Here is a 21,792-nt window from a genome sequence, read left to right as displayed (position 1 = left end):
CAGCTGGCACCAAGGCTCCCGCTCAGAACGCGGTCACAGGACACGTTCGTTCGTACATAGCAACGGCAGCCCTAGCGTGACGGCGCAGCGCGCAGCTCGCCATGGCCCGGCACCGCTCGGCTCAGCGCTCAGCCCGCGGCTCCCGCCCCGCCTGCCCTCAAAGAGCCACGCATGCGCGCAGCCAAGAGCGACGCGCCTGCCCCGCCCGGCCCCGACCGCCCTCGGAGCCGCGGCGACAGCGGCCCTCACGCAGCCCCTCAGCCGCGTGGCGCTCTAGCGGCGCCCGGAGGGAGGCGCCCTCCTGCGGCGGCGCCTCGTTCGCCGCCCGTCCGCGGAGGCGGGAAGGGAAAGGCGTGCCTCGCGGTCGGGACGGCGCTATGGCGTCATCAGCACGCGTCGCGGAGCGCCGCTCGGCCGGAGCGATGTCGCCGCCGCTGCTTTTTAGCCTGCCCGAGGCGCGGCACCGCTTCACGGTGAGCTCGGCGGGAAGGCGGCGGTTCTTCTCCGCGGCGGCCGCACGGAGCCTGGCCGCGCCGGTGTGGAGCTCGGCCGTTCGCTGCCTCCGCCCGCGCCGGGCCCGGTTCCGGGCCGCCGCGAGGGGAGAGCTGTGTGAGAAGCGATGTGCGGCCGCGCCTTCCTCACACGGAAGAAGGCGGCGATCCCTCAGAGCAACGTTGGCAGCCTCCTGGTTTTGCGCTGGGTTTGGTAACTTCTGTTTGTTTGCGTCTCGGTAGATTTCCACCAGAGAAGCTCTGCACCACAAAACCCTCAAACCGCTGTTGAACGCCTTTAATCAGATTCCCGGGAGGTGAGTGGCTGCCGCTCTGTATGGGGGGTCGGTTTTAGTGATCTTGTTCCCGTCGCTGTGCTGTTCACTGATGGGAGGTGTTTGTGTTTGCAGCGAAAATGAGAAGAAGTGTACCCTGGATCAAGCTTTCAGAGTTATCGTAGAAGAGGAAATAGTAAGTACTACGGCTTACCAGCAGATATAAAATAAACTTGCATCTCCAGGTTCACGGAGTCATAGGGTTTGGAAGGGACCCCTGGAAATCATCCAGTCCAGCCCCCAGCTAAAGCAGGTTCCCTACAGCAGGGTGCACAGGAAAGCATCCAGGTGGGGTTTGAATGCCTCCAGAGATGAGGATTTCACAGTCTCTTTGGGCAGTCTGTTCCAGTGCTCTGTGACCCTCACAGTCAAGGTCTTTCTCATGTTCACCGTGGGACTTCCTGTGTTGTAGTATGTGCCTGTTGCCCCTTATTCTTGGCTTGGCACCACCAAAAAGAGCCTGGCCCCATCTCCATGTCTCCCACCCATTAGAAATTTATAAATAGTGATAAGATCCCTCCTCAGCCTTCTCTTTGGGCTGCACAGCCCCAGGTCTTTCAGCCTTTCCTCATAAGGGAGATGCTCCAGGCCCCCAGTCATTTTTGTTGCCCTCTGCTGGGCTCTCTCTAGAAGTTCCCTGTCTTTCATGAACTGAGGAGCCCAGAATTGAACGTGGTATTCCAGATGTGGCCTCAGAGGGGCAGAGCAGAGAGGGAACATCACCTCCCTTGGCCTGCTGGCCATGCTCTCCTCAAGTGTGGGCCAGGATCCCATTGGCCTTCTTGGCCACAGGGGCATGCTGCTGGCTCATGATCATAAAAAGTTAACACATTAACTGAGCAGCTTCATATAGTATCAGGAAATACTGCTTATTAAAGCCATGAATGAAATGGAAGTTTTGTAATTAAGGTTGAGCACGGATGATTAAAGGATATGGTAGTTGGGGTACTGAGAGGTGCTGGTGTGTCCTTTTCTAGCAGTTCTTTGTAATGCTCGTGAAATTCTGCCTAGAATTAAAACCACAGTTCGCTGTTTTACATCAGGAGTGGGGTAGAGCAGGCAGCCTGTTTGTAGCACGTAACAAAGCTGTTATTACAGCTGGTGAGAGGAGTCAAAGAATGCTTTTGTTGTTACTGCTTGATTGTAAGTAGAATGTAGGATGCTTATATTTGGAGTAAATGGCTCAGAGTAAGTGTTGTAGGAACAGAAGAAATCAAGTTACTCATTCAGTAAAACCTCTGTATGCATAACTGATGTGTCTGACTTAATAGACCAAAATTTACCAAAATTTTGGGAACCTGAATATCAACATATGCTATAGCTATGCCTGTTTGGAAACAAGAAGTCTGATTTCATTAAGTATATTGATGTCTGAATGGAGAAGTTTAACGCTACTCCTTTTGTTTAGATAAACAAAGCTCCGTGTGAAAACCTGTTGGCAATTATTTCTCTTGCTATTAATGGAGTCACTGAAGGTGAGCATATTTTTCTCTAATCTGTTGACAGCTTTAGGGGCTGCTGGGTTGCTTTTAATCTGAATTTCTTGATTTTTGGTAAGGTATATCAGCAGTTGGCTTTGATAGTATGTGGTCCTTAGGTTAGTGGTTAAGTCTGTTTCCCGAAGGGGGTGAAATATAATGTAATTGAATTTGGTTATGTGTGTGACATTTCTTGGAACCTTTTTTTCAGTTCTACTGAAATCTGGGCTCATCTCCCTTGTACTGACCTGTCAGTACACCAACATATACAGATATTTACAGATGTTTACTGAATCTGTTTTCATAACTTCTTGTGTGTGTGTCAGAAACTGCTGTGCTAATCTCTTCTGAAGAGTCTCTCATACCCTTGCATTTGTTCACTTGTTCACGTTGCCTATCAAATACTCATTTGTTTTATTAAGTGTAGCTCAACTACATACACACCTTATCAATTGTAGAATGAAGTGGCCTCTGATTATGATGAATGCAGACATTACCAAGGTATAGGGAGTGGACATACAGACTTGGAGTGCTGCTTCACTGGTGCTTAGCTTGAGAAAAAGATTCTTAGACGTCTTGGATGTGTGCATGAAAACAGACTGTGGGTTTAGAAGCCTAAAAGAGTTCACCCACAGTCTGTGATGAGGCGTTCAGAACTTCTGTTATTTTTAAAATAGATACTGTTTATTATTTGCTATGCATTAGTGCAAAGCTCTTATCTGCATATGTATACATAGAAAAATGGCTCTCGTGCAAGCTCCTACTTGAGCCCAAGCTTTTTGTTAGGCATCGTAGGAACTTTTCTTCTTTTTGAACATAACGTCTGCCAAATGCATTTTATAGCATTTCTGTTCAGGTTTGGTGAACAAAATATTCTCTGTTGCTCACAGGTATCTGCACTGCATCGACACCTTTTGTGCTTTTGGGAGATGTTCTGGATTGCTTGCCTCTGGATCAGTGTGATAAAATTTTCACTTTTGTGGAGAAGAATGTTGCTACATGGAAATCAGTAAGTATTTTTCCATACTAGGATGTTACACCAAAGTTTTTGCATACCTGAAACGTTTTTAAGAGGAGACTTTAATCGTCTTTGTGTCCGTGTTAAAATAGTAGCATGAAGCATTTTCTGCTTGGAATGTCAGATAACAGAAGTCAGGAAAGTAACAATAAAAGACTATAATGTTGATTGTTCTGCTTCTGTCTCTTTTTCTCTCCTGTCTGTAGTATTTATCTCTTATACAAAGTGAAAAATTTACTTGAGATACGCAGTTTCTATGAATGCCTTCTCTTGACTTAGGCAGCTGCTTCCTTGCAGCTGCAGGAGATTGCAACTTCTTCAGCTTGCAGGGGAAGAAATCTTGGGCTCTTGCTTAACAGTCTTTCCAATACAAGACTGTAGCAGTTGTGAACATGTTGCCCTGAAATACTTTTGCTCTTGAACAAGACTGAGTTTTGAGGCCTGTGCGAGGGTTCTGCATTCTTGCTGTGCAGTTGTGCTGTGGGCACTGCTAATTGAAGAGGGAATTCTCAAGACTTCTGCCTGAGACCCTGCCTGCATTCCTTGACCTCTTCCATAGGCATTGAGGCTGTTGTATTTCAGATAACATTGTCCTCTCCAGTGTATTCATAAACTGTTTCTTATCATTATTTAAAGTAACTCCTATTTTCTTCCTCCCACTGCCAATTATTTCTTTCGTGAACGCTCAAAATCCTTTATGCAGCGCTCTTCATAAATGAATAGAAATAATGTGAAAGAATAAAGGCAACGAGTGTAAAAAAACTTAGTGTTTGAGGCAGAAAAGGTGGATCCTACTCTTGCAACTCATTGTCATGTGCAGTTTTTGTTCTTTGGTTGTGGTTTTTGGTTTGTTTTATATGAAGACTGGATTTAAATGTTGCATTTCATGCTCTCTTGAGATGTGTGGGACTGTTTGTTTTGTGTTGGCTTTACGCGCTCACGGCTTATAACTGGATTAAAATCTGCTTCCAAAAGTTTTGCTGTCTCCTGCTGATCTAAATACCTTTTCTCCGTTTCAGAACATGTTTTATTCTGCAGGGAAGAACTACTTGCTACGAATGTGCAATGGTGAGTTTTAGTTTCTCATTGGCGCTGGCTGAGAATTAAAGAACTCCCTAAAAGTGAGTGAAAGCGAGTTCAGTAATTTAATGTACACATAAATTTGTTCAATAAGCAATAAAGGTAAGAAGCAGATCGCTCATCTTAGCAGTTATTTGTAAATATTGTTGATTAATCAACAAGTCATTCTTAACTGAGAGAGATCCTCTTCATCAGCGAAGGCTGTTATGGAAGATCATCAGATATGTATGTATTTCTCAGCAAAGACAAGGCCCCTATCGAAGGAAATACACAAGTAGGATTTGTTTGAACTGATCTTTCTTCACCATTGCAGGAATTCAGAGAACAGCTAGAGTGCATTTGGGAAAACTGTGGCTAATTGGAGGAGGTTGCTAATATTTAAAGTTACAAATATCGCTGCTTTTTGTTAGTGAAGTGGGACTTAAAAAGTCTGAAGTTCTAATGTGTGAAAAATTGAAAGCGAGACACATGCTAATATTCTTTGCTTTTTACAATATTTAGACCTTCTAAGGAGATTGTCTAAATCACAAAACACAGTCTTTTGTGGAAGAATTCAACTGTTCTTGGCTAGATTGTTTCCGCTATCTGAGAAGTCAGGTAAGATTTTTCCATTTCATCACACTTGAAAGGTTCAGTGTATTTACTCTTTGTCATATGATAAACCTATGAGAGCTGCAGACCAAATCCAGTTGGTGAAAATTGCTTTGCATTTGTATTTTATTTCTTCTACCCTTACTGTTACAAGTGGCTTCCATTTGTTGTCATCTCAGACGTAGGTTTTAAATACTCTTTCTGAGATGTTAATAGAAGTGTCTCATAAAAAAACAACTGAAAGAGCAAACTTAAAAATTCACAGCTTTGAAGATTGACCCTCTGTTTTCTGCAGGACTCAACTTGCAGAGTCAGTTTAACCTGGAAAATGTGACTGTTTTCAATACTAATGAACACGAGAGCACTCTTGGGCAGAAGGTGAGAATTCCCACATCGTTTTTCACTCACTTCAGTTCTGTGTGCATTTCTGTGCAGTCTTACTACTCTCCGTGGTGTTCAGAACTGTATGTTTCTGATTTAGCTGTTGTTCCTCCAGACCAAGCAGCTGATTCTCAACATGGTTCTCTGTACAGTAAGCTGTGCAGACTTTGAGGGAGATCGAAGTTGATTAGATTGTGAGAGATAGGAGCTGCTACTTAAAATAAGTTTTCCCTACAGAAGAGAGAGATTTCCCTACAGCCTTTTTCTGAGGAAAATATGTACGACTTATAGTGGCACTTATATGAAGTTTTAATTGTCTCTTCCTGTTAGCACTCAGAGGAGAGAGATGAAGGAATGGACGTAGAAGAAGGTGAGATGGGAGACGATGAAGCACCAACAAGTTGGTGAGTTTATAGCAGTTCTAAAAGTTGAAATAGAATTTTATGAACTGAAAGGAAAGGATTCTTATTTCTTGTCCTCTTTAGGTAGGAACGAGCAATGTTTCAATTTCTTTAAGTAGAAATTGCTTGGAGTTGGAAGGAAACCTATTGGCTGTTTGAAAATGTTATATACCCTAACTGGTGTTCTTTCACAGTGAATCCAGATTCCCTGGCAAAGCTTGAGTATGAGTAATGAGTAAACTCTGTGCATGCTTCTAGAGAACAAGACCGTGCTCCTCTTCATTCCACAGCAGTGTAAAACTAAGATTACTTTTGCTTCACTGTTTGTAGTTTCATTTTGAAAAAGTAACAGTAGACTGTCTGGAAGATTCTCACAGGGACACATCTGGATTTATGGACTTCTCAACAGGATTCCTTATTGACTTCATTATTTTACTTAGAAAATGAACAGTATTTTCTAGGATTGTACATTCCTGAGTGGACTTCAATTGAATACGATATTTTCAGTATAGATTTTTGTTGCTACTGAGGTTTTCTGTTGTGTTTTTGTTTGTTTGTTTGTTTTTCCAGTTCCATTCCAATAGATTATAACCTGTATAGAAAATTCTGGTCGCTTCAGGATTACTTTAGAAACCCTGTGCAGTGCTATGAGAAGGTCTCATGGAAAACTTTTCTTAAGGTAATCCATCTGCATGCTTTCAACTAGACATGCTAAGTAAAAATCACTGTTTATGTGATTGAAAGTGAGCATAATGACAGAAAGTATTGAAAATGATAGTGCATGAGGGAGCAAGTGCATATTGCTGTGCTTTAAAGTGAATCTTTAGACAGTGAACAGCATATTAAGATGCAGAGTAAATCCTCTAATAAAATTTTCAGAAGTCAATTGCAGAAGCACTTGATATGCAGTAATGTCAGAAGTACCTCTTTTGTTATTAATCAGTTGCAAAAAGCAGAACTTCTTTTACCTCATTATAAGAAAAATAGTTCTACCTACTCCTAAGTCTTAACTTTGGAATATTGATTATTTTTGAACATTAATCCCACTAGAATCCTAAAATCGACAAGATTCTAATGAAAAAGATCTCTGTAGAAGCAATGACCTGAGGGTCCCCTTCAGCCAGCTGTTTCAGTTTTGCTTACGATGAAGATTGAGGATGATTTATTGCAAAGATAACATATTTCTTCACGCTTGGTCAGTCAGTTTCTATTTCATAGTAAGAAGCTCTTTTGTTTTTTTCTTTCTTTTTTTTCCTAATCTTCATTCTCTGTACTCTGGAAATAAGAGGGAACATCTGCACAGACATCCTGATATGAATATGGTTAATAAAGCCTACCTTCTCAGCTTTAACAAAAAAACAAAGTAACAAGAAAACCACGATTGAGAGAATGAAGATAAGGTTTAAGTCTTTCACATGACTTTTACTGACAGATTTTCTTCAATTTGAAGGTTTTGAATTGGTTTTCAAGGGTAGGAGTGCAAACTTCACTCTAACTTATTTACCTTTGTGTGTATACATTCTGAGCATCCTTCATGGTGTTTGGATGTAAGCACTATCATCATGTAAGCCTTTTGTTCTTTGTAACATCTCTCAAGGAAGCATTTGTGCATTGTTTGCACATACCGTGTTTTCGTGGTGCGTTCTATAGGCGTTGCTTTGGCAGTCTTCTAGCAGGTCTGCAAATGATTTTATTTGCTTGGTGTTAAGACTATTAAAATATTCTAATGAAATTCTTTTTCCCGTGGTAAATACCTGTTTTATAGTACTCAGAAGAAGTTTTGGCTGTTTTCAAAAGTTACAAATTGGACGACACGCAGGCTTCCCGAAAAAAGCTGGAAGAGCTAAAAACAGGTGGAGAACACGTGTACTTTGCCAAGTTCCTAACCAGTGAAAAGGTATGGCATCTCCTGGCTCCCAGTCGGGGTAGGAGAGGTTGAGGGGAACCTGGAGAGAGAATCTAGTTCAACTCAACTGGAGCAGGCTTTGATCTGTGCTGTGTCCAGCAGGATTACGAAGGTCTGCACAGATTCTCAGAGTATCTCATTGCATTATTTCACCACGTTGTTAATTAAGAGAAATTTCTTCCATGTTTTCTAAATTAGTTTTATTTTCTCTGTGGTTTCCTTCTCTCAGTCAATGATTTGGGGACCAATGTTTCTGGAATAAAAGTAAAGCAGTAATGCTTTAAGCAGTAATGCAGTAAAGCTCTTAACTAGTTATTGTGTTTGATGTGTTTTGTTGCATTTTTAAAAATGATATTGAAAGAAGAGCTGATGTAAAGGCAATTAAAAACACCACGGTAATATCTTCTAAAGATTTTGACTGGTGATGTGTTACCCCCATTTCCTGCCTCTTAAGAGTCTTCTTTAAAATTGCCTTGAAAAAGATGAGAGTTTTGAACTCCGCCAGAGTTAACTCAAAAACACAGCATTATCAGATTTAATCCTAAAATGTTTGTCTTTAGTTTGGAATAATTTGTAGCTTTAACTTCTACAGATATATAATGGTGGGTGACTTTACAAGTTCTTTACAAGGAGAGTGGTTAGGCCCTGGAACGGGCTGCCCAGGGAGGTTGTGGATGCCCCGTCCTTGGACGTGTTTAAGGCCAGGTTGGACGGGGTCCTGGGCAACCTGATCTGAATGTGTATGTTTGGTGGCCCTGCTAGGCAGGGGGGTTGGAACTACATGATCCTTGGGGTCCCTTCCAACCCGGGTGATTCTGTGATTCTGTGTGACAGAAAGCAAGTTTCAAAATGAGTTTTCTCTTTCTGGAATAGAACAGAGGAGAAGAGGCTCACAGACCTTTGGCTTGTGTATCAAGAATTTTGTCATAATGTGGTATGGAGCTGATTGCTAAATAAGCATGTAAGTCAAAGGTCTTCAAGGAAAAAGAATCTTCAGAGTTCTCTTTGCATGAGCTATCAATCTGCAGCCCATGGGGCAGAAACCAAGCAGTGTCAGCGTGCAGATGCTGAGCGAACCATCTTGTGGTAGCCACGTCCTTATGTTGTAGCCAGTAGTTGATAGGAAAAGGAAGCAAGCTGTCCTTCAGCTACTAAAACCACTGAATATTTGTTTTCCTGAATTCTTGTTCATTTCAAGGTGACTCGTTAGAATAGGCAGTATGAAATGGTTTTAAAAAGAGTTTAGGAATGTGCTGTCTGTTTTACAAGCAGTTCCTCAAGGTTCTAAGAAATTGATTAAAAGCTTTGATAACTGGCTTTCTTAAATTGTGGTGAATGACAGTTGCACTGATCTTAGCTCTTTGTGGTGCGCAGTCCTAAAAGTACAGGTAAAACTGAATAGTTTTTGTGGTGAAAACAGTCCCCACCTGACTTAGCTGAAAATATTTGTTGGATTTTTGTATGTTTCGTCAGTTATGCATGTCTCTAAAATATGTGTAATTCTTCTGTTTTTGTCTAGCTGATGGATTTGCAGCTGAGTGACAGTAACTTCCGCCGTCACATCTTGTTGCAGTATCTAATTCTGTTTCAGTATCTGAAGGGACAGGTCAAATTTAAAAGGTAATACGGAAGTGTCTGTGTTTTGAGTTTGGGGAGCCAAGACCTCAGAGTTAAATAATCCAAAACATTTTAGAAGAGCTTACATCTGTTCATTCCAAGGTTCTTGTATCTGTGGAACCTTGCATCAGTAGATGAAAACTGGCTGCGGTTATTTTACAGCAGTATGGGGGTGGCCTCATTCTTACCTTTCTGTGCTCCTCTTATTGTGATTTCCTACCCTCCCTTCCAGCAGCTCTGATGTTTGTTAAACTGTGTAAAGTTTGTGCAGTTCACTAAGCTAGCAAAAAACCATCTGCTTGTCTTTGCAGAGTTAGTTTTCTGCCAGGTTAGTGAGTTGAGTGGGGTCTCAGAAAAGCAGAGACCACCAGGGCTTGTTTAAGGTGACTGCTAACCAAGAGATTCTTTCTCTGGTATCAGTAAGCTATTAGGTAGTAGTGCAAGCTGCTCGTAGACTCAGAATGGAAGCCATATATGCAACCAGCTCTGTGATCTTCTTGTGACATTGTTTGCTGATCTGTTTCTTCCTAATGCACTAAAGAATTCCGTCTCAAAGAGCAATAATAACCATGGCCATTATTGCTTTTAGTAACTGGTGGGTCAGAACAAAGACTGTCTCTTTCTACTCCATACCCTAACGAATGCTGAAGAAAAACTTACCTGTATGTTCATGTTGTGCTGGCCATATGTGTGCATAAAGATGAATGTTTAAGGAAGTTGTCTTTCAGCTGTGATACGCTGCCCTTCAGAAACAGATCTCAGATAACTTTTCAAACTAGATTAGTCTCATTATCTTCATTCTATAAATTATGTACAAATGCAAGCCAGTGGCAGGGAAGGAATAGGATTCAGGTATCCTGAATTGCAGTTCAGTCCAGTAAGAGGCAATAGTTGTCATTTTAGTGACTGCTCATTAAACAGTGCACTAAAGAACTCACTTCTCAGCAATCAAGGATAATGCGAAATATGAATGGCATCATGTAACACTTGGTGCAGATGTTGTAAGATAATACAAATTATTCCCCTCCTTAAAAAGATCTTTTTTTGAAGAAATCCTATTAACAAAGAGAAACTAGTTCTAAAAGCCTTTTTCGTGTTACTGGATTAACCATCATCATATATCTGCCATTTGAGGTACCTAGTGCTTTGTACAAATCTGGTTTGTTTTTAAAGCATGTAAATGGCATGGAGTCTTCTTGAATCAGAACCATCTAATGTTTCAGTTAGTTAAAAAAAATCCATCTAGGAAATGAAATAAGCAATATTCTAGTGACAGCACAAGGGGGAATGGTTTTAAACTGAGACAGGGGAGGTTTAGGTTAGATATTAGGAGGAAGTTCTTCACACAGAGGGTGGTGATGCACTGGAACAGGTTGCCCAAGGAGGCTGTGGATGCCCCATCCCTGGAGGCATTCAAGGCCAGGCTGGATGTGGCTCTGGGCAGCCTGGTCTGGTGGGTGGCCACCCTGCACATAGCAGGGGGTTGAAACTAGATGATTGTTGTGGTCCTTTTCAAGCCAGGCCACTCTGTGTTTCTATAATATCCAAGCTATTGTATTTGTCTGCATTGCTTGCACTTTCACTTACTGATTGCTACCATCAGTCACACAAATGGACTTCCTTTTGCATGAAATTAAACCTGACAGTACAAGCCCCTCTAATTAATTAGGTCAGAAGGTGGTCAGCTCATGGGACTACATTAGAGCATATTGAGAGGACTTTCCTCAGCTTCTCTCCAACTCCTCTCAGGAAGCATGTGCTGTAAATGAGAAATGATTTTATTTTTTTTTCCTAGTTCAAACTATGTTCTAACAGATGAGCAGTCTCTTTGGATTGAAGATACTACAAAAGCTGTTTACCAGGTTGGTACCAGTAGGTACTTCTATAAAAATTTGTGTGGACAAAGTAATACCTCATGTAATATTGTGTCAATAACCCTTAAAGCAAAAAACCCACCATTTTCTTTGTTGGGTTTTTTTTCTAAGTATTCTGCTATAAATAACAATGCTATAAGTTAACTTTTTTTTTTTTTTTTCCCCCCCACTGTAGCTTCTTTCAGAAAATCCTCCAGATGGGGAAAGATTCTCAAAAATGGTAGAGGTCAGTACTTTGGTGCATGTCTGAATTGAACTGAGTGTAAGGAGTGAAAAATCTGTTTTGGTTGAAACAGGCTTTTGGAGCACAGATGTAATGTCTGGGAGACTTTTTATCTTACCCCACTGAAGAGGATCTCATAGCATCTTTTTATTTCATAGCCACATTTTCCCCATGTTTTCATGAATGTGCATTTCCTGTTTCTCCTGGGGAGAAGTGGGGATGTGCATGTATGTGCTTGTATGCATACATGGGATGCTGACGGGATCTTTACAAGAAGGAACGCTAGGTCCAAAGACATGGAAATAAGACACAAGTGGAACTATATTATTTTTTAAAAAAACTTCTTGTCTTCCCTCATTTCTTCTACCTTGGTACCTCTATTTGTTCACAGAAGAAAGCCTTTTCCATAGTCATTGAAGAGTGGAAGTGCACTACTTTTGAATAAGCAAAACTAGCTGCCTACTGTGGACCTTCAAAGTTGTGACTGAAATACACCCAATCAGTTTTTCCTTTATTTACAATAGCTAAATTAAAACTCATGGGGCCAAATTTTAAGGTAATTATGATCCTAATAACGGGGAATATTCTGTTTCTCCAGCATATATTAAATACTGAAGAGAACTGGAACTCATGGAAAAACGAAGGCTGCCCAAGCTTTGTGAAAGAAAGGTACCTCTCTTACTGAGTAGAAACTTGCTGCTTTCTTGAAATGGTGGCTCAGCTTTAGAATATTTATCCAATGTCTGTGAACTTAATGAATCAGAGAACCTTGACATTGCTGTAGTTGGATGTCCCTTCTGTGTGCAGAACACTCTTAGATGTCTGTCAAAAGTCATAAGGCTTCATTTTGCTAATGAAGAGATGATGAGGCATACGTGGGTCTCAGGAAGGCATTCCTCATTTGTGGCAGCATTTTGTTCTCTCAATACCAAGGGTCCCAAGACGGGAGGCTGACAGTGTTGTGTCCCTTCCTGTCTCTGGAAGGTGCTAGGATGAAGAAGTGAATGCCTTGTACAAATACCAGAGCCATGGGCACTATGGCTTTAATAGGGTAGCAAACCTGGAATTTTGTGTTACAGTTTCCTCTTATATACCTATATTGATTAGGTTTTTCACTTAGTTGTGATCACTTAGCTGAAAGGAAACTATGGTTAGGTGGCTGTAACCGTCAAAAGATTTCCTGTGTAGTTAGTAACTAACTAGTGCCAAACTTGAACTTGGTCTCTGTATGTCTACTTGACTGTTTTGAGGTGGTGACCAAAACATTTCCCTTCCATCCCTATTCTTTCTACCCACTGCCACAGCCCTGTTTTGGTGAGGAGCAGCCTGGTCACCACTTCTTTGCAAATTTCCATTTGTGGAGGGCTCAGGTAGAACCCTCTCTTCCTGACTTCAGCCATTGGCAAAAACGGGGTGGGGGGTGGTGAGAAAAGAGAAGTTACTGTTGGGGGGGAGGAAGGGGAAAAGTAAAGTTTTGAAATTTGACTTATTTATAAATGTTCTGTCTCCTTCTTTAGATCTCAGCCAGAGTTTCAGCTTGGGTAGGTCTTACCCTAACCTCAGTGAGTTGGGATCTCCATTCTCTGATCCCATGAAATCAGGTGCAGCTGGGGAAGGAGAACTTGCAATCATAGTGCAGATGATCCCAGCAGCAGAATAGATCACACTTAGTATGTGGTGCTGCTGCTGGAGTAAATGTGATTTGCTTCTTTCTCTGTTTCGGGACTGATAAGCCTTGACTTTTGTGAGTTAACTGATTTTGGTGTATGGCAAATCTCTTTCCTTACCCCCCTACTTTATGTTCTCCATCCTCCTCTTTTCCCTTTTCTCTTTCCATTCTGATAATCCCCATCCTTTTGAACACTTTCATTGTGATTTAACTCAAAGCTATCTGAAATGATGTGATTTTCTTGTCTTAAGTATTACTGGTTTGATCTTAAAGAGCACCTTGTTTGTTTGTTTGTTTTCTGTAGGCCTCCTGATTCTAAGCCAATGAGGCCTGCAAGAAAGAGGCCAGCTCCAGAGGACTTCTTAGGAAAAGGACCAAACAAAAAAATTCTTATGGGGAAGTATGTTGGTTTTTTCCTCTTAATTTGTTTTGGTATTTTTTTCACAGAGGGTTTCTGTGGTATCTCTTCTGTTAGTTCCTACTATGTTTGTATTACAAACCTTCTGTCACGTGCGTTAGTGTAAAGAGTGGGATGAGAATTTCTGTAGCATTGTTCTGTGTGCCTGGCTTTGCTGATTGATGGAATGTGGAATGCTGGAATGATGAATGTGGAATTTAATGTGTGCCTGTGGTTCACTTTTTCAGTGAGGAGCTGACCCGACTTTGGAATTTATGTCCTGATAACATGGAGGCTTGTAAATCTGAGAGCAGGTAGGTGAGAAATGGCGTGTCGCTGTCTAAAGCCCACCTCCAGCACTTGATATATACAAAATTAGTTATTAGAGTGCTACATAAGGGAAGTGTTTATCATACATGGTATGCCATGTCACTGTGCGTTGTGAGAGAAGGCACTTGCATGCATCTCTGTCTTGAAGTGTTCTTACAGAACACTAGTTTTATTGACTAACGTTTATGTTGTCGGTAATTTCCATCGCTTAGTAAAATCTGTGCTAAAAAAGCAGGTGGAAAGTCTCATTTTTATATCAGGTGATTGTATAATGAAGTACCTTACACGATAAAGGAAGATTGCCACGTCTGGCTCTAACGAAGTTAGCAGATTTTTAGGTAGGTACGTGTTTTGAGCAATAGCAGATAAGATGAAATCAGCTAGCACACATGTTTCAACACACATCACATCTACTAGTGGTGCAGATGTAACAAAATGCAGTTATTAGCTATCCCTTTTGCTTGTACAATTGTAGGAAATACTGAATAAATACTTTTATTTAACTGTCTGCTTGTTAGAGAGCACTTAATTCCCTTTTGTGCTGATGTGGAAGTTTGGGAACCGTCCCATTTCTTTTCGGAAGAGGGCTTTGCTGGTAGCATCCAAAATGGCTGTAGGTGCCTGTGGAGAGGTGCTAGGTGGCAGGCATCCTGAACTGAGGAACTGCTTCTCCAGAGGTTGAGAGCTCTGCTGAGAAAGCTTCTTCCCTTTTTGTGAAGCTAAGATATGCAGGAAGGTCCCTATGAGCTCAGAGGCTGAAGAAGTTGAGCTTGGCACTAAGCTTCTGATTCCTCGTGCATGAAAATGAGGAAGAAAAACAAAGCAAAATAACAACAAAACCACATACACGAGTGCATGCTGTGGTTAGCAGGCAGGAACAGGTCCCGGGGAGTCTAGATTCACTTCTAAGTTTTGTTATGGGCTCTGTGTCTGGACACTGTCAAGGCACTGTAGCTTTTTGCTTTCTTGTCTTCATCAAAATGGCACAATCCTGCTTTACCTGCCTTCCTTTTAGGTAGCTGTTCTTGGGACAAAATGTTTTAAGTTTTTGCATAGTGCCAAATACAGTAGGATTCAAATGAGATGGGTTTTTGAGATGCTAGCTTTAGTTCCAGTACTCAGTAGTAGGACTCTTAAATATGCCAGTGCCCCTTTTTCTCCCTTTGATTTTTTTTTTCCCCTTCCTTGACTGGTCACTAGGTTCTGGTGTAGAAGCAGATGTATCTCTATCAAGTAGTAGACAGCAGAAATACGGATGGTGGGTCTGCTTTGCACCACTGATAATCTTGGCCCACAGTACCTTACAGCTCTAAGTAAGCTTATAGTTTTCAAAGCAGCAAACCGACCTAATAATGTGAATATCGTTCCTCTTGTTACATCTTTCTGATCATGGTGCCTTATATCCTAGTTTGAATATCTTACAGAAGCAACTGCTGGCTATTACAAGAATAGAAAAATCAGCTGCCCTTTTAGTACATCCCCTAGGAACCACAGATACTGTAGTTTAAATCATGTTATCACAGCAGAGCTGAGGTTGAACGGGACCTCTGGAGGCTGTCTAGTCCAACCCCTTGCTCAGCTCGAGCAGGCTGCTCAGTACCCCCTCAAGTCAGGCTTTCAATGTCACTCCATGACACAGCCTGCAAGCAGCGTGTTCCAGAGCTTGATCACTGTCACAGAAAAGTTTGTGGATTGTGGTGTGTTGGTTTTCTTTTTTTGTAGTTTTTGGTTGGTTGGTTTTTTGTTAAGTTTTTTTTTTTCCAGCTCCTTATGCTTACATGGAATTTCCTGTTCCCTGAGCTTCCCCTTGCACGTCAGATGTTTCCATCCATGCACAGCTTTTTGCATAGGCCCGCATTTCTTGTACCAGTGAGCCCAGAACTGGACCCAGCTTTCCAGATGTGTAGTAGCAGTGCTGAGCAGAAGAGAAACATCATCTCCCCTGGCCTGTTGGCAGCCCGAGGTGCTGCCACCCTTCTTGGCCACAAGCTCACACTGCTGGCTCACATTTGCCCTCCTAGCCACCGAGACGTTTTCTGTTGCAGCTGGGCATCTCTCAGCTTGCCCTGGTGCCTGGGGTTGTTCCTATGCAGAGGCAGGGCTTCACTTTTCCCTTTATTGATCTTCATGGGGTTCTTGCACCCAATCCTGCCTGCCTGTCAAGGTCCTTCTGAGTACACGGTGACCATAAATAATTGAAATTGAGTAGGGATAGCATTCTAGCTTTCTGTGATTGCAGTTGAAACTGGAGTGACTGCATGTGTATAGAGCAGGAGACTGTGTTTGTTTACCCTGCCCTATCAGATCACACCAGGTGAAGCAGCCATTTTAGATTCCTGAGAGTGAGCTGTGCATGTGAGGGCATGTCTCAAATGCAGCCAGCCAGTTGCTACGGATACTTTTGCAAAAGTCTGTTTGCCAGAAGTCATGTCTTGTCCTGTATTCCTTTGTCACCAAACGTGCTTTAAGATATCAGTGTGAAGGGAGCTTACAACCAGAGGGGGACTGACAATAGTGATAGCACAAGGGGGAATGGCTTTAAACTAAAAGAGAGGAGATTTAGGTGAGCTGTCAGGAAGAAATGCTTCACTCAGAGGTTGGTGAGGTGCTGGCACAGCTGCCCAGAGAAGCTGTGGTGCCCCATCCCTGGAGGTGCTCAAGGCCAGGTTGGATGGAGCCCTGGGCAGCTGAGCTGCTGGGTGGTAGCCCTGCCCATGGCATGGGGTGGGACTGGGTGGACTTGGAGGTCCCTTTCAGCCCAAACCATGAAGTGATTCTATGATACGATACACCTTTCCGTATGGCTGAAGGGCTAAGTGTGTATAATAGGCAGATGTTTATGAAGAAACTGAAGAGCACTTACTTTAGAGTAATATGCAAGTAATATTAAGCTCTATATTTTATTTTTTTTAGGGAATATATGCCAACACTGGAAGAATTCTTTGAAGAAGCCATTGAACAAGCAGATCCTGAAAACATGGTTGAAAATAAGTACAAGTACGTGGGCCTTTGTTTTGTTTCACTTCATTTTCATGTTTGGATTGCTGAAGAAAACAAACTGTTCGCTGTGATACTTTATATCTGTGTCAGACCCTATTAATGCATGAGTCTTTGTAGGTTTGGAATAGAATAATTAGGAAACTACTCGGATCTTTTTGTCCTTTTATACGTAACAGATTGGTACCAGCTGGATTTGTGTTCATTGCAGGGCTGTGAACAACTCCAACTATGGGTGGAGAGCACTAAGACTGCTGGCACGCAGAAGCCCCCATTTCTTCCAGCCAACAAATCAACAGTTCAAGAGCTTACCAGAATATCTAGAAAACATGGTAATCAAATTAGCCAAGGAGCTGCCTGTAAGTGGTATTATCCTATAATAATAATATAATAATAAATGAATTAATTTGACTTCCTGCTTGTCTCCTTCTGCAGTCCGTTTGGTACATGGGGAAAAACACAAAAAAGTTTGTACAGTAAAGGAAAAATCGCAAAGAAAATGATTTAATCCTTGAGGATAATGTTAAATTTCAGATAACATTGTCTAACAGCTTCACTGCTGAGCTCTGCCTTCTGTTCTGTGGGCAAGCAGCTGTGGCGATCCAAGCTTTCCTGCACCCACTGCAAAGCTGCTAGACAGGAATGTTTGTGCTGAGCTGCTTGGGCTCAGTGTTGTGGTGCAAACTACTTCTGTGGAGGATACAAGCTATGCTCCAGCTCCTGGTGTGAGTAGCTGTTGTCACTGGGGCAGCTGCCTGCAGTGAAGGGCAGAGGATGCAGCTGAGGATACTGTGGGAGATCGTTGTTACAAAGCTTACCAGAGTTCTTCTGGCAACCCCCTGACTTTTAATACCTGTGAAGTAGAACTGGTGGAGCTGCAAATGCAAAGGCATTGTGTCTTTGCACGTTCAACAGTACAGATTTGAGGCAAGGGCCCTTAGGGGTCTTTCAGGTTTGTCTTTACACAGTGGTAAGGAAGGCTTATGCTGGAGAGGGGTTTGTTACTAAGCCTTTGAGTTAGCACAGCCCAGCTGTTTACGGATATAAACCTGTGGTTCTATACGTGAGAGCTTTCTTGTCTGCAAACTAAAATGACTGAGGTGTAATGGTTGGTTTGTAATGTGTAGCTTTCTTGTTTGTTCAGCCATCAGAGCTAACTGGATGCTAAAAGTGATTTTGGAAAAAGTACTGGGAAGGGAGAACTGTTAAACAGGCACTCAGTGCAGCGTGCCTCATGCTCCTCCTGTCGTGTAGCAGGTGGCATGAAACAGACACCTGGATAAGGCCTGTGACTGAAATGTAGGATAAAGGAACTTTTTGTTCATCTTATCTGATCTACAGCTTATATAGAATGAGAAATCTGCTGTTTGCTTACGTGTTTGCCACCTATAATTGTCTACTGGGGAGTCTGACAGTACAGAGAACTTGAGGAGTTCTTAAGACAGCAAGGAAATAAGTTTCCCAGTGGTGGAGACTTAAAGAAGGTTCTAGGGTTTGAAGTTTGTGCTTGTTTGTTTTAAAGAAAGTAATAAAGCAATAGATGTGATGCTCTTGTTGTACTTAGTGTGGAGAGGATAGGAGAATCCCATGAAGTCAGCGGGACCTTTCTTAGGTTTTTTAATTATTACAGTGTTGTATTATCACTGGTGGATACAGAGGGCTGTGGGAGAGTTTTAGTACTCATTGTGGGATCATGTTAGATTTTCCATTCTAACACAGATGCCAGGCACCATCATAGAGCTGTAAAATTTCTTTAAACACAAAATTCATCCAATGATGTTTAGTTCTCTCATTGTAGCCTCCTTCTGAAGAAATAAAAACAGGCGAAGATGAAGATGAGGAAGATAATGATGCTTTATTAAAGGAGAACAATGAAAGTAAGATTTGCATGTTCTTAGTATTCTCTTGATGCATAGAGTAGAAGCTGTGTTTAATGGTAGTTTCTTCTGAGGGTTACCGCTCTTGGTTGCCCTGGCACTCCTCACTTGTGCCCACATTCGTACCAGATAATGTGACCTCCCCAGCTTACACAGCTGCAGCACCCCTTGGTCTCATGCTCAGCAGTGCTGACGGTATCTGACTTGTCCAAGCTGGAGAGGTGTTTTTGTTAGGAGCCTCTTTGTTTGTGCCGCGAGGTTATGTTTACAGAATTGCTGGGCAGTTGTAGCTGAAGGGTCCGTACCGCTGTGTACAAACCTCCTTGTGCGTTCCTCTGCACCTTTCCTCTTCTTTCTGCCCTTTAGATGTTGTGGCTGAGGGCCTCCCTAAAGCTGGGGGTGTAGCTGTAAGACTTTGAAAAAAAAAATCTATTCATCTTCTCGTGTCTTTGCTTCATCTTCATTTAAAGGCGAAAGCTTCTCTGACTGAGGAGACAAGAGCCTTCCTGACAAATGCCATCTCTCGTTCCCCTCCATGAGCCAGCCCGTTCCTTTTTGCCTCTTGCCCATAACCTTGGTTGTTGTGCTCTCACATTTCCTCCCATCTCCTGTGTCTGTGAACTACTTCCTCCATCCTCATTCACGCCTTCATCTCGTAGTGCCTTATCCCTTGTGCTCTGTACTCCTGTCCATGAGCTCTTGTCCCTGGCGCAGGCAGGAGGGTTGTGCAGGGCTGGGATCTCCCACCTGAGGCCCTCAGGATTTGGTTGAGAGATTTTTGTTGCTGGAGAGCTGCGGGTGGGCCTGTGTCCATGTTGCTTCTGTTGCCTCCTCCATCAGCCCCTGACCTTCATTTCCAGTCTCTGTGCTGATAGTGAAGTTCTCTTGAACCTAATACTGCCTGAATCCACCAACTGAACTGTGTACATCTTTCTTTAAATGTTGTCTTAAAGCAAAGACTGTGGTCTGCGCGGGGTGTTTAGAGCTAATGGAAGTGATCTGGGTGCTTTTTGTTCTTTTGTCTTCGTGCTCCTTGGATCTTTCCCATAGGTCTGGTGGGTTTAGCTCACATCAGTGAGGATCAGTGAGCTGAGTCCACGCTTCTATCACTGTGAAGAGCTGGAGCTCAGTCTGTGCCCACTTACTGTTGGGGTGGCATGAGGGTGAGCAGCTCATTAAAATCAGGAATATGCTGACTTCCTGTGCATAATTAATTCAGTCATTACATGATTTTTCTTTGAAAGTGTGTAAAATAACCATCAGTGGCAAACCGCAGGTTATAACCCGTGATGAGCTGTAGATGGGTAATTTGCTTGTGTGGTCACTTGGCTTCTCAGCAGAGCACAGGAGTCAGGGTTGCTGCTGTGATGGTGGAATGAGAGAGAGAAGTCCTTAGAGGACTGACTACATACTGAAGCTGAGCCCCTGTTCATGCCCTGTCCCCACTCTGCTTTGTGGCTCCTTCCCTGCTCTTTGCAAATCAACACAGTGTTACCTGGGTTAAGTCTGTAACAACGTGAGTAAGTGTGAGACACAGTCAGTGCTGAGCCACTGCAGCTGACTCACATACTGCCAAGTGCAGGCTCCATGTGCAGATCCCTGCTTTCACTTTGGCAGAGGCAGCTCTGATGTATGTGAGGCTTCAGCAGTTCTCAGTCAAGCAGGCTCTACTTCAATGCGGGGACTAATAGGGGGTGTTCTGCTTGAAACCCAAGTGATACAGCCATACAAAGCCTGCGCTGCTGAGCAGCTTTTAAAGGCTCACTGAGGGGCTGTTGGTGATGAAATCAGAGGCTCAGAGCAGGGCAGCTCAGGGAGGGATCGCAGTATCTGCTTGAGATGCTCCCTGAATCTTGATTCTTTTGTTTTCTTCCAGGTCCAGAGGTACAACGGGACAAACCCATGACAGGGGAACAAATGGAAACATTTGCCATCAGGCTGGGGGAGCATTGGAGAGCTTTGGCCCCCTACTTGGAAATGAAGGATTCTGACATCCGTCAGATCGAGGCGGATAGTGACGACGTGAAGATGAGAGCCAAGCAGCTGCTGGTTGCCTGGCAGGACCAGGAGGGTGTACACGCCACACCAGAGAACCTGATCACTGCGCTGAGCAAAGCGGGGCTGGGGGACCTTGCCGAGAGCCTGACCAATGACACCGACACCAGCAGCTAGCGTGCTGCCTCCCTTCTTCTTGGCGAGGTTACAGTGATACCCTTGGTACTAGGAGCAGGTCTGTAATAGGTATCTCATTTCAAAAGAAAAAAATCAATAAACCCTTTTTATAATATTCACGGTTTCCCCTGTTTTCTGAGAAAATAATTATCCATCCTTTGCATGATTCATCAGAGATAATGGAAAAGGGAGGCTGCAGACTGGAGTTGCTCAGTGTGGGGCTCAAGAGGAAGCACTCCTACATCCTCCTGTGGGCGTTGGCAGCTCTAGAGCATGATGCTGTACCTGCTGACAAATGAGACACTGAGCTCCTCCCACTGGGGCTGGGTGGGAGACACAAGGCTTTGTGTGCATCCTCAGTGCTGCAGGCTTTGTTCGGCCCTGCATAGACAGAAAACTTCCTTGTTTGTGAAGCAGCAGTGTGTTCTGGGACAGGGAGCAGCTTGCTGGTTGAGTACAAGCTGTTCCTGTAGCTGGGTTTGTTCATGTGTTTTGTTCTGTTGTAGCCTGCTACAGCTTTGGTTAGGGCCTGTTGTGGCATCACTACCATCAGGGAAGTATCTCCAATGGCCATTTGGATTGGAACATCTTTTAACAGCGGTTACTTCCCCTGCTGTTCTGCAGCTGAAGTAACATGGCCATCTTGACACAGGGAAAGCTGGTGCTAAGGCCCTAACGGATGGTGAATGAAGCAGCTGTGCTTGGTGATTTATTACCAGTTCCTGCAGCATGAACTGTAATCTCAGTGCCTGTGTTCAAGGCATGAGGCTGGCATGGAGCTGCTCTTAATCTGGATGCCATCCTTCTCTGATCTGTCTTGTGTCACTTTGTGCACAGTGAAGTGCAGATTTCTTTTACTCCTGACAAACTCTGTCATCAATGCCACCAGCAGTGCTCTGTCCCTTGGGGGAAGATGCTGAACAGGAGCCTCAGCACTGACCCATGCCCCTCTACA

At 43.1% G+C, this 21,792-nt stretch overlaps 1 protein-coding gene across 2 annotated transcripts; it reads left to right on the top strand.

The window, feature by feature from the left end:
- The first annotated feature begins 208 nt into the window (after window positions 1-208).
- THOC1 (THO complex 1) lies at window positions 209-20,952 on the top strand. Of its 2 annotated transcripts, XM_048940699.1 has the most exons (22): window positions 209-473; window positions 735-808; window positions 902-962; window positions 2,235-2,301; window positions 3,195-3,313; window positions 4,342-4,390; window positions 4,904-4,999; window positions 5,289-5,371; window positions 5,705-5,778; window positions 6,346-6,454; window positions 7,541-7,672; window positions 9,201-9,301; window positions 11,094-11,160; window positions 11,348-11,398; window positions 11,994-12,064; window positions 12,913-12,936; window positions 13,369-13,464; window positions 13,710-13,775; window positions 16,705-16,788; window positions 17,000-17,147; window positions 18,587-18,665; window positions 20,542-20,952. In XM_048940699.1, the coding sequence occupies exons 1-22, from the start codon at window positions 378-380 to the stop codon at window positions 20,835-20,837; spliced, it is 2,043 nt and encodes a 680-aa protein (XP_048796656.1). In that variant the 5' UTR covers window positions 209-377; the 3' UTR covers window positions 20,838-20,952. The 2 variants fall into 2 exon arrangements, with proteins under 2 accessions (XP_048796656.1, XP_048796657.1); XM_048940700.1 differs by lacking the exon at window positions 12,913-12,936.
- Window positions 20,953-21,792: the final 840 nt, after the last annotated feature.

The sequence above is a fragment of the Lagopus muta genome, chromosome 3 (genome assembly GCF_023343835.1).
Source record: "Lagopus muta isolate bLagMut1 chromosome 3, bLagMut1 primary, whole genome shotgun sequence".
NCBI classification, from domain to species: Eukaryota; Metazoa; Chordata; class Aves; order Galliformes; family Phasianidae; genus Lagopus; species Lagopus muta.
The sequence above is the reverse complement of the archived record's forward strand: the minus strand, read 5'-3'. Positions and strand labels throughout refer to the sequence as shown.